This window comes from Peromyscus maniculatus, chromosome 7 (assembly GCF_049852395.1).
Source record: "Peromyscus maniculatus bairdii isolate BWxNUB_F1_BW_parent chromosome 7, HU_Pman_BW_mat_3.1, whole genome shotgun sequence".
Lineage (NCBI taxonomy): Eukaryota > Metazoa > Chordata > Mammalia > Rodentia > Cricetidae > Peromyscus > Peromyscus maniculatus.
This window is the reverse complement of record NC_134858.1, coordinates 41,943,211-41,955,251: the sequence shown is the minus strand read 5'-3', so window position 1 is coordinate 41,955,251 and position 12,041 is coordinate 41,943,211. Positions and strand designations below refer to the sequence as shown.

Here is a 12,041-nt window from a genome sequence, read left to right as displayed (position 1 = left end):
ATGGTCAATGAAAGTGGAAGGGAAGCAAAAGCCTCCGCTTTTGGAAAATTTCCTAGCTGTGACATTCTCAACTGGTACACTTTACCAGACTTGAAAGTTGGTGGTTTTCTCTATGAAGAGAGTAAGAGTAGAAAAACTAGTATCAGTGCCTCTGAAGTCCCCCAAACTAAGCCAGGCAGGGTGGCAAGTCTGTAGACCCAGGATCTGCAACACTGAGGCAGGAGGACCAAGATCAACGTGAGCTTCATAGTAAGACCCTGGTAAGGTTTAGAATTAGACTCAAGAAATGCGTCTTCCAAATGTGTGGGATCACTTTGCCCATTTCCCAGCTCTCCAAAGCAACATGAGAAACCTATAGAAATCATATATATCTACTAGAAATTAATTCCATCCATTACTGATTCTACTGTCTCTACTAAGAAAACTGGAGCAAAGATAAAACACATCCCTTTGTTTGCTATTAACTGCTATGTGAATTTGGCAGATTTGTATGTAAGCAAATAATAAAATCCATAACTCTTTATTACTAAGGGTTTATTTACACAATGCTTTAGGCATAATAAAAAATAAGTTACAGTACAAAAGTGCTCGTAGGAAGGAGACACTGAACAAGGCTGTGATACCCCATGAGTATTCAGACAAGACACAAGCTGCAAGTTCACTGGAGAGTTTTTAACTACTTCAGTACACCTATGGAACATACATGGGCCATTGTTTAAAGAAATATCAAGTTGTATTCACAACGGTGAATTATGAAGAACAGGAGAAAACACAGATCTAACTTGTAGCTTCAAAACTAGGTATCAAAACGTTTTTAGGCCAGGATATGGTGGCTCACACCTTCAATCCCAGCACTAGGGAGGCAGAGGCAGTGGGGCTTTCTATGACTTCAAGGCAAGGCCAGCCTGGTCTACAGAGAGGTCCAGAGTAGCCAAGGCAACAAACAGATCCTGTCTTAATTAAGAGAGAGAGAGAACAACAACAACAAAAGAGAACATTTTAAAGGCAGTATGAAAAGCAGAATGAGAGGTATGGAATGAATTTCAAGACCAAGGTTCACATGGAAATGATGTCAACTTGTTTTAAAGACTGGGTAAAATGTCAAGGTCCTGTGTCTAGAAATACAATCTATTGGAAATTCCAGTTTGTTAGAAGAAGTAATCTGTGCAGCAGTCTAATGAGGATTAAAACATCACATTGTAAAGATTCACTTTTAGATGTTCTCTGTTCTCCCAACTTGTGTTGGGACTTGTGTGCACACACCAAGGAACTAGATGCAAAGGAGAAATCCATCCCTCTTCTTCCCATAGCCCACTTGAAAAATTTGCTTTATACTCAAATTAAGGGAAAAATAAAATTGATTCATTACCTTTAAGTAGTTTTGGTATTTCTTTGGTCCCTGCCAAATTCTCCTTAAAACAAGGTGAATTAAAACCAAAAGAACTTTAAAGAATTTCTTTCAGTTCTCACACTTACATAAGACTGTGCAAAATGGTCATTTGCTTGGGTTGGCCTTTTTCACAAGTCCAAATTAATTTTAAGTTGTAATACAATGATATCACAAAGTCAGCAAATGAGCTGAGCTCTGCTGAGGGAGACAGAGCACAGTAAGCAAGCCGTACTCAGTACAAAGCTGCAGTGAGCTGGATGTGGTGGTGCACCTTCAACCCCAGCACTAGAGAGCTGAACTTTAAGGCCTGCTCCGCATAGCTAGTTCTAGACCAGCCAGTGATACATAGTGAGAACTTGTCTAAAAATAAATAAATATAAAAACGGCCATGAGCGATTCTTCCTGGTAGCATCTGCTGGTATACTGGTGTTCTCGTGACCTTCTGTAGTTACTGTGGTTAGATTTGTACTGTCACCTACAGACCTTGGATTAACTGTCAAAAAATCTAGGATAATGAACAAATTCAGTTAAACAAGATGTGGCTACTACTTAAGGACAGCCATGAAAATCAGACTTCCAGTGTGAATTTGGGTTTTGCTATTCATCAAAAATGGCTGGGAGGAGGTTTAGCTCACCTTTTTATGATTTATTTTCATTTTACGTATGGGGGTTTTGCCTGCATGGATGTACATGTACTAGATGTATGCAGTGCCCCCAGACACTAGAAGAGGGTGTCACATCCCCTAGAACTGGAATTATTGATGGTTGTGAGTCAACATGTGGGTGCTGAACTGGGGTCTTCCGTAAGAGCAACCAGTGCTCCTAAAGGTTGAGCCACCTCTCCAGACCCCTTAGCACACTTCTGTGCTGTCCTAAAGAAACTCAAATGTGAGAAGAAATATCACCTGGCGGGCAGGCTAGCTGGCTTTCCTGCCCCTTGATGCCAATACACACACGGGAGTACAGGAGTCACACCCCACAGGCATTTGGAAGGACAAAAATGTAACTTCCCAGTTTACAAAAGCTAATACACACCCGCACTCTGGGATTAGGTAAAACCCTAGTAATGAAGGTGCACAGGAGTCTAGCAGCATCTGCTCAGGGAGAGTCCTAAGCTGCTCGGCAGGGGCGTTGCTCATCTGGGCAGGTTTGTGCTGCGGAACTTGCAGGATGGCAGATCATCACTGGAAACGTTTCCATTGACTTCAAGGGGAACTAATGTCCTTGAAAATCCTCAGCTTCCTGGAATACAAAAGTTTAAAAGGATAATGTTCATGAGAAGAGTGTAAGAGGAATACCTGGCAGTGCCCATCACACCCACAACATCCATAACCCATTCCTCATGGAAAATATTCTTAAGCTTTCTCTCCCACTAATTCGATTTTTAATTTCAAAGGACATGCTTCCTGCTCTGTGTTACATGGTTCTCAGATCCCGTGTCTTTTTTGTGCTGTGTTTTGTTTTCTTGAGATAGGATCTTACTATGTAGCCCTGGCTGGCCCGGCACTCACGGGTGTAGCTAGGACTGGCCTAGAACTCACAATAGTCCTCCTGCCTCAGCCTCCCAAGTGTTGGGATAATAAGCATGTGTCACCACGCTAGCAGTGTCTTTTCTAAGAGCCTTTCATGGACACATGGGTAACTACAGGTCATTCACATGCTTACATCCCATGCCTTCTTCCCCCATTGATTAAATCAACATAAAGGAAAATAGATTAGTCAATGTGTAGAATTAATGCACTGCTTACCTTGAAAATTTTTCCCTTCTTTTTGGCATTGTTTATTGTTTTGTTTTATGACAAGTGTTTTTTAAATTATAGACTTACCTCTACATATTATAACATACATTTTTAAAACTTGTTTTCCTTTGTAACCATAATACCATTACATACTTACTAAGACCTAATAACTCCCTAATTTCCACACGCATGTTCATATTCAAAATCTTAATTACAACCTCCATTATTTTTTTTCAAACAAGGTCTCACTACGTAGCCCTGGCTGCCCTGGAACTCACTATGTAGCCCAGGCTGGCCTTGAACTCAGAAGTCCACCTGTCTCTTCCTCTTGAGTGCTGGGATTAAAATCAAGTACTATACCACCATGCCAAGCCCAACCTCCTAACTTTTTATAATTTGTTTAAATTTGTATCTTCTATCAGAAACCACAGGCTACACTTGATGATGTTAGTTTGTTAAATTTCCTTTCAACTTTATTCAGATTTATTTTACTTAATGAGTGTTTTGCCTGCATTTTTGTATGTGCACCACGTGTGTGCTGTGCCCAAAGAGTTCAGAAGAGGATGTTGGATCCCCTGGACCTGGTTATGGATGGTTGTGAGCCACCATGTGGGTGCTAAGAACTGAACTCAGGACCTCTGCAAGAGCAGGAAGTGTTCTTACCCACTGAGCCATCTCTCTGATCCTTAGGTCACTTACCACCATGCCATAAATGACTTATAATAAAAACCAAACCATCAGATATAAATCTTTTCATTAAAAATGATTTATTGGGCTGGAGAGCTGGCAAAGTGCTTGCCATACAGGAATAAGGACAAGTTCTGTCACCAGAACCCATGTAAACAACCGGGCATGGTGGCACATGATGAGAACCCAAGCACTGGTGAAACAGAGAGAGGCTTTGGTGGCCACACAGCCTAGCTCAAACAGCAAGTGCCAGGCCGGTGAGAGACTGCCACACAGACACACACACACAAGAAACCATCATCAACAACAACAACAACCCAAGGGAGATGGCACCGGTTGTCATCTGATCACCGGTGTCATCTGCTTATGCACACACACACACACACACACACACACACACACACACAATGATTTATTCACCTGTTGGAAGTTCATCATTGGTGGTGGTTAATATAACCCCCAAACCTCAAAATGTAGAGTTCTCTCATATGCACAAGCACCCTGAAAGGCGAAGTCATCTACGAAGCTAATAAGAGACCAATCTGCCTTCTAAACAGGAATGTCATCAGCCATCAGAGAGATCCATCCATGGGGGAGATGGGCTAAACAGCCAGGCAAGCTGAAGACAGAAGTCACCTACGTGTGACCCTTACCTCACAGTGCTAGTCTTCCAAATATACAGAGACCTTGTTCTCTTGTTGGAGTTTTTCCTCTTCTTTGCTGAAACAAAGGAATAGGAGCCAAATGTCAGGTGAGCAAGACAGGAAGCAAAGGTGGCAGGTCTCAGAGCAGCACCAGGTAAGGTGCCCGGCCCCAGACCCCGCGCTTTAGGAAAAAGTACATACGCCTGGAGTCCGTTCAAGCTACAGAGAGCTGAACCGCCAGTACTGTGTAAGGAATAATACTGATGCCCCCACATGTCCTATGAGTCTGAACGCAGACACTTCAGAATGTGAGAGAAGTCCCCTGAGATCTAACATAGTTCACTGGAAGTTTAATGTGTACACCTATACTTCACCACTGTGTCTTACTTCTAATGTCTATGCTCCTCTGCAAAAAGGGGAACTTGGTGGGTTTTTTTTTGGGGGGAGGGGTTGGCTTAGAACTCCTCTTTATTGATTATATTCTCTTCAAACCAGAATGCCATCAATGGGTTCCTTAGATGCTTCCCAAAGAATTACATGTATTTCAGTAAATATTAACTAATTAAAAATAAATAAGTGATTCTGAGGTAATTATAAATCCATATGCAAAAGAATGGAGACTCTAAATTATATCCAAAACTTAACTCAAAATACACCAAAGATATATGTAAGAATGTGACTGAAAATATAAAATTCTTAGAAGAGATGGACTTCATCAAAATGGAAAACTTTTGTGTCTTAATGGATAATATTCAAGAAGGAGCAGAGAGCACAGAATGGGAGCAATTTCAGGTAATGTAACTGAAAGGGGACAGGCACCCTTATAGCTCAACAATAAGAAGACATCCATCTTAGTTTGAGGTTGGGCAGACTATCTGAACAGACACATTTCCAGAGAAGTTCTATAAACAGCCACTAAACACATGGGAGGTGGAGGCGGACCATTAGTCATCACTAAGATGCAAATCAAAATCTCACTGAGACAACACCTCACATCCACTAGAGGGCAATAGTCAAAAGTGAATGCTGGTGAGACTGTAGAGAAGTTCTAATGTCCATACGTTGCTGATAGGAATGTATTGGCTGTTACGGGAAAATGGTTAGTCAATTCCTCCAAAAATTCAATAGTTACCAGTGACTTGGCAATGTCCCTTCATTATTGGGAGAACTGAAAGTATTTGTACACAAAAATTGGTGTAGAGTATGTTCACTGTGATTGATATTAGTTATAAGAGCCAAGAAGAAAAAAAAAAAAAACTGTACGTCCATCACCTGAAGAGACAAATGATGTGATGTGCCCACTGTAGTGGAACATCATACAGCCATAAAAAAGAATGAAGTAAGATGGGGAGACAGTTGAGTGTGTAAACTGCTTGCTGTTCAAGGATCTAAGTTCAGATCTCCTGGCGCCATGTAAAAAGCCTCAGGTGTGGCAGTGAACCCCTTTAGTCTTAGGTGGAGACAGAAGGATCCCAGAGGCTTGCTAGACAGCCAGTCTATCCAATCAGTGAGCCCCAAGCTCAGTGAGAGATCATGTCTCAAAGAACATAGAGAGCAATAGAGGAAGACACCCAATGTGTACCTCTGACCTCCACATGGGCACACACATGCACATAGCACACACAAAAACTATGAAGTAGTGACTATTTTACAACATTGACAACTTTTGAGAACATACTGAATGAAAGAAGCTAGATACAAAAGGTCACGTATTTCATGGTTCTACTTACGTTAAATGCTCAGGATAGACACAACCCCACAGACAGAGAGCAGGTGAGTTGCTGTCACGCCGGTGGGAGGAGCGAGGACTAGAAGATAGGGGGTTTCTCCAGGGGCAAATGCTTAAAAGGTTCTAGAATTGGTGATTATTGCACAACTTTGTGTATATTTAAAAGGGTGCATTTTCTTTCTAAAGTTTATTTTTATTTTATTTGAGTGTTTTGCCTGTGAATATGTAAGTGCAGAACCCACAGAAACCAAAAGAGGGCAACAAATCCCCTGGATCTGGAGTCACAGGCAGTTTTGAGCCACCGAATGGAAGCTGGGAACCAAACCCAGGTCCTCTGCAAGAGCAGGCAGCGTTCTTAACCGTTACGCCATCTCTTCTTCCCAGATGAGTGAATGTTATAGCTTCTAAACTTTATCTCATTTTAAAATGTGCAGTGAGCACTTACAGTCAGCACAGCAAACTTGCCCAGCCACTGATTCAGTGACTGCTGAGTGTCTTGCCCTGCGGCTCTTACAAGCGCACTTCCCTTCACAGAAGATTCTTTTAAAGCTACACATGTTCACTTTTTTATGCCACCAAAAATCCCACATAATGAATGAATTTCTTTGGTGAGGTCTTTTGTAAAATTAAGAACCTTTTTGGATTTTGTTATTGTTGCTGTTTAAAGATTTATTTTGTTTTTAAGTTATGTGTATGTGTCTATCTGGATGCAGGTTTGTGCACATCAGTGCAGGTGATACAGAGGCCCCAGGTGCTGCATCCTGGAGCCTGTGTCAAAGGCTGCTGTGAGCTGCCATGTGGGTGCTGGAAACCGAACTTAGGTCCTCTGCAAGAGCACTCTATGCTCTTAACCACTGAGCCATCTCTCAAGCCCCATTAAGAAGCACTTTGTAAAGTTACTACCCATGTCCTAATTTATCTGTCCTGTGAAGTGGAACTTCTCACACATTTGGTCAAAAGTAAAAGCGACTGTTCAACAGTTGTTTGGCCCTGTTGAAAAAAGTCCCAAGAGCCACCCCAAGAGTACGAGCAGGCACTCCCACCAGGGCTCACTCAGCCTTACGATTTTATCCCCTCATCTTTCTCAGCCCTTTTCGCCCATCGCCTTTTCCGGAAGTGCTGGAAGAGGACCACGGCGATTACTATTATGATCATCACTGCGCACGCAGAGCCAATGGCCACAGCCAGGAAGAAGATCTCAGAGAAGGGCACTGTGGGGAGAAAAAGACAAGACAGAGCAGTGAGGTGAAATCTAAAGACAGTAACAGTGCAGCTTATCATCAACCAGACTCTCCCTTTCTCCTACTTTGGTGAATAAAATAGCACATCATGTTGTAGCCTTTGGCAGCAGGGGAAACCCGCTCAGACTACATCAGGGCTTCTCTAGTGTGATTCTAGAAGCAGTGACCTCACCACTGGAGAGCTTTGAAGGGAAATTCTCAGGCCCCACCCCAAACATGCCGGACTAGAAGCACTGAGGTAAATCCAGCCATCTGCGTTCGGACATGTCCTCCAGGTGCTGGTGACGACACCCAAGCACTGAGAACCACTGAGTCAGTTAAACTGCCCGGTAATTCAAGTTACTGCTAACCTAGTCAGAACTATGTCCAACTCAGTCCTGAATAACTCTACTCACCCCTTCATTCAGTCAGGCTTTAAAGCACCTACTGTGTTCCTGTCACTGTGATAGAAATGAAAGGTCACAAGCATAATACCCACGGCACTGTGTAGGGTGTGTGTGTGTGTGTGTGTGTGTGTGTGTGTGTGTGTGTTTTCCAACCCCCAGAAGACAGACAAGTAAAACAATAACCCTAAGAGCCAGAAAGGACATCAAGAGAATGTCTATGCCAGGAGTTTCCAGCCTAGAATCCATCAGGAAGGCTAAAAAAATTCCAGGGGATCCAGTGCCTTCTTCTGGCCTCTTGGGCACCAGGCACACAAGCAGTGCACAGATATACATGCACCATCACACATATAATAGACAAATGGAGTCTCTGCAAGTGTACATCCATGTCTTGTTTGTTTGTTTGTTTGTTTTTCCTTTTCCAGAGCTGAGGCCTTGCACTTGCTAGGCAAGCGCTCTACCACTGAGCTAAATCCCCAACCCCTATCCATTTCTTAAAGTAGGGAAACAGAGCCATGGCTTTCTGTAGGCTCTCAAAAAAATATTGATTCTGACAAGTTAAACCACTGCTTTTTGTGTGTTGGTTTTGTTGTTATTGTTGTTTGCTTTCTGTTGTTTTTGTTTGTGGTTTGGGTTTTTTTGCCTAACCTATCAGAAAAAAGCAAAAACAACTGAGGTCTGGAGATATTGCATTATTTCTTTCAGTGCTCAGATGATTTATGTGGACCACACAGTTGTCTCTTGGTAGAGCCTGGAAAGACGGCTTTAGAGTGATCTGGGTAATGGTGACAGGAAACAATCACACCCCTTGACACACAAAGATGTTTTAAACAATGCTGTGTGTTAGTTAAGAACACACGCCTCCTCAGCTCTTAAGAAGCTGAGTTAGGAGGATCTCAAGTTTGAGGCCAGGCTAGGCTACATAGAGAGAGCTTTTCTCAAACACACACATATGCATGAGAGCTAGCTCTATCTTATTAACTGTGTGACCTGGGTTATTTATTACTTATTTTTATTGAATTTCAGTTTCCTCCCATGTTAAGACATAACAATATCCATTTCTTGGATGCTTATAAAAAAATTAGCCAGGCAGTGGTGGCACATGCCTTTAATCCCAGCACTCAGGAGGCAGAGACAGGTAGATCTGGGTAAATTCAAGGCCAGCCTAAGCTACAGAGTGAGTTCCAGGACCAGCTCCAAAGCTATACAGAGAAATCCTGTCGGGGGGAGGGGGGTTTGGGGGGAGGAACCAATTTCTATAAATTGTGCCTGCCCATAATAAATGAGTCTGGAGAGACGACTCAGCAGTTAAGAGCACTGATTGCTTTTTCAAAGGACCTGGGTTCGATTCCCAGCACCCACATGGCAGCTCACAACTGTAACTCCAATTCCAGGGGATCTGACACCCTCTTCTGGCCTCCATGGGCACCAGGCACTTAAATGGTGCACAGACATACATGCAAGCAAACCACCCATGCACATCAAATAATAATTTTAAAATTGTTCTTAAAAGAATAAATAACATGCATCGTGTAAAGCTCCTGACAGCCAGGAGCACAGAGTGAACACCGGTAACCATTACTGGTAGTGTGTCAGGATTAAATGAGATAATGTGTGCCAAGCACTTTGGATTGTGCCTGGCACACAGGTACTCAATACGCATCTGGAATAAATGAGAGAATGAACTGACCTATTGTGAGTCTTTTTTATCAGAGTTCCTTCCTGTCCCTTTCAGGATCCCAAGGCCATTCTTGTCACAGATTCCTCAGATCTCTTTATTTTGTTTCCATGACCAAACAAAGCCTGTATTTTTTCACCCCAGGACTTCTCAGTCTCTGAAGTTCCCAGCCCTGAAGCCCTGGGCCCTCTCTCCCTTTCAACATCACAAAAGATGGCACTTTTTTTTTTAATTTACTTTTTTTTGTCAGCTCTCACTTCCTAAAACCTACCAGTGTGCACCACGCTGAGCCGGATGGACCCTACCAGACCATCGACGTCAGGTGGGTTCTTCACCTGGCAGGTATAAGTCCCATTGTCATCGAACTGCAGCTTCCAGAGGATGATGGAGACATCGTACCGCTCAGGGTTCCCATCCCAGACCACCCGGTCCTTGAACCGTCCGCTCATGGGTCTGAAGGGATCCATATGATAGTAGAACACCTAAGAGAAGAAAGGATGATCTCTCCCACTCTGTACGGGGCGGGAGGCTGAGATGGGGGGGGGGGGGGAGAGAAGCCTCAGCAAGTCTGACCCAGGCTCCAGCTAACTCCTCGGAACACTCTCTGGCTTCTCTTTTCTCGGATCTATCACTCTCTGTCCCAAGAACTGGTTCCCAACTTAACTCCAGGCATGTGGCCCACACAGGAAAGGCAAGGGGGAAAAAAAGGATTGCCTTAATACAGTGGTTCTCAGCCTTCCTAACGCTGAGACCCTTTAATACAGTTCCTCATGTTGTGGCGCCCCCCCAGCCAAGCTACTTCAGAAGTGTAATTTTGGTCCTGTTAGGAATCGTAGTGTAAATATCCATGTTTTCCTCCGATGGTCTTAGGCGACCCCTAGGGTCCTACGATCTCGAGGTTGAGAGTCGCAGCCTGAATACATTCCTAGTCAAGGGTCTGCTGGAAGGTGACAAGAATGTACTTACAAACTGCTCACGGCCCCCATCTCGAGGGCGGAAATTCCATGTCACTGTCAGGGCATCGCCCACAGGGGCAAAGCTGGAGAAAGTGCATTTTAACCGCACGTCTGTCCCGTTGACTGCCTCCAGGGCCCCGGACGTGTAAATCTCCACAGCTCCTGTAGGGCGAAGGGCTGCAAGGAAGGAAGGAAAAAGGTTAACAGCGGTGTAGCGTTGAAGAAAAAAAAAAAAAAACCGCTGACACCTTCCAAATAAGCCAGCCTCCAAACTCACTTCACCTGAGGTCTGCATACACACCTACCTACACATAACCTTGACCCTCCCATCCCGAGGGCCAATTAAAAGTTCTGCCCAGCAAACTACCTGGTGCGCTCACTTTCTTCAAAGCCTCACGGTACCAACTTCAGAACTATAAGCACAAACTACAAAGATCAGCCAATAAGACGGAAGGCAGAAACAAAAAAATCCAAACGTTGGTCAGACGTGGAGTATTAAGATCAAGCAATAAAGCATATGTTTAAAAAAAAAAAAAGTCTCCAGGCAGGTACGTTTTCCAGCCTGCAGACTTGGGACTGCTATGCTCCTAGCCTGCAGGTTAATCCACCCCAGCAGTTGCGCTCGCCTGCACCCCTGGAACACTTACACCACGTGGCGAATTTACAAGTTCGGTGTGTGCGTTGGGGCCGCTTCAAAACCACAGCGGGGCTCTCGCTCTGATAATCTAGGTTTGCTCGGTGGTGCGGCAGACAAAATCCTCCCACAGAAATCCAAGGGCCAAATCTAGCCAGCAGACCGAGGCCGAGAGCCGCCACACAAAGATGGTGTGTAACCTGAGATCAGAAAGCCCTGTCTGTGCCTGAATCACGAGCGGCCAAACACACCTAAACCTGTTTGCCCAAAGCACTGCCCCAAAGCAACCCACCGAACTGAAGTTTCGGGGCGGTCTGGACTAGAACGAACTGCAGCCGGGTCTGGGGCTCCCCACAGCGCCTTTGAGACTTCTTCAAGCCATGAGCGCTATCTTTACACAGAGTGGGCGGTGGAGGAAAAAACTAGAAGCCCGCCAGTTCTTACCTGTGAGCTGTAAGCCCAGGAGAAGTGGAAGCACTCGCGCAGGGCTCTTTCCATACATCAGGGAAAGCCAGCCGTGGCCCCAGAGGCCAGACCCGGCAGACCCAGGGCTCCAGCACCCTGCCAAGGCCAAAGCCAGGACGAGCGGGCACCGCAGTTTTCTCCCAGAGAGGTCCGAGTCCCTCACCTACGGGAAGGTGCACAGCACAGCCAGCCAGCCGTGACTCATCCCGCCCCGGCCGGTGCAGCGCTGGAATGAAAGGTGGGGCCTCCGCACCCAGCTCCCTCCTCCCGGTTCTCCCGCCCGCCCTCCTCCACACTCCAGCCCTCTGCGCAAAGGTCTCAGACTCCCCGGTCCTCTCTTTACTTTTCCGTTCATCTGACCGAGGCCTGGCCTCCGGATGGCTTCAGAAGCAGCCAGAGGAGGTGGTGCCAATTTGAAATGTCCCAAGCTGCTCTGGGCTTGGCCACACACACCCTTTTAAAATAAGCTATAGTCTTGCCTAGGAAGTGAGCATA

General features: G+C 44.8%; 1 protein-coding gene across 1 annotated transcript; it reads right to left on the bottom strand.

The window, feature by feature from the left end:
* Positions 1 to 517: 517 nt before the first annotated feature.
* On the bottom strand, positions 518 to 11,926 carry Mpzl2 (myelin protein zero like 2). The gene is made up of 6 exons (XM_042280809.2): positions 11,526 to 11,926; positions 10,458 to 10,624; positions 9,763 to 9,973; positions 7,253 to 7,400; positions 4,470 to 4,536; positions 518 to 2,632 (listed from the first exon to the last, which is right to left on the bottom strand). The coding sequence occupies exons 1-5, from the start codon at positions 11,581 to 11,583 to the stop codon at positions 4,479 to 4,481; spliced, it is 642 nt and encodes a 213-aa protein (XP_042136743.1). The 5' UTR covers positions 11,584 to 11,926; the 3' UTR covers positions 518 to 2,632; positions 4,470 to 4,478.
* Between the last annotated feature and the right edge of the window lie 115 nt (positions 11,927 to 12,041).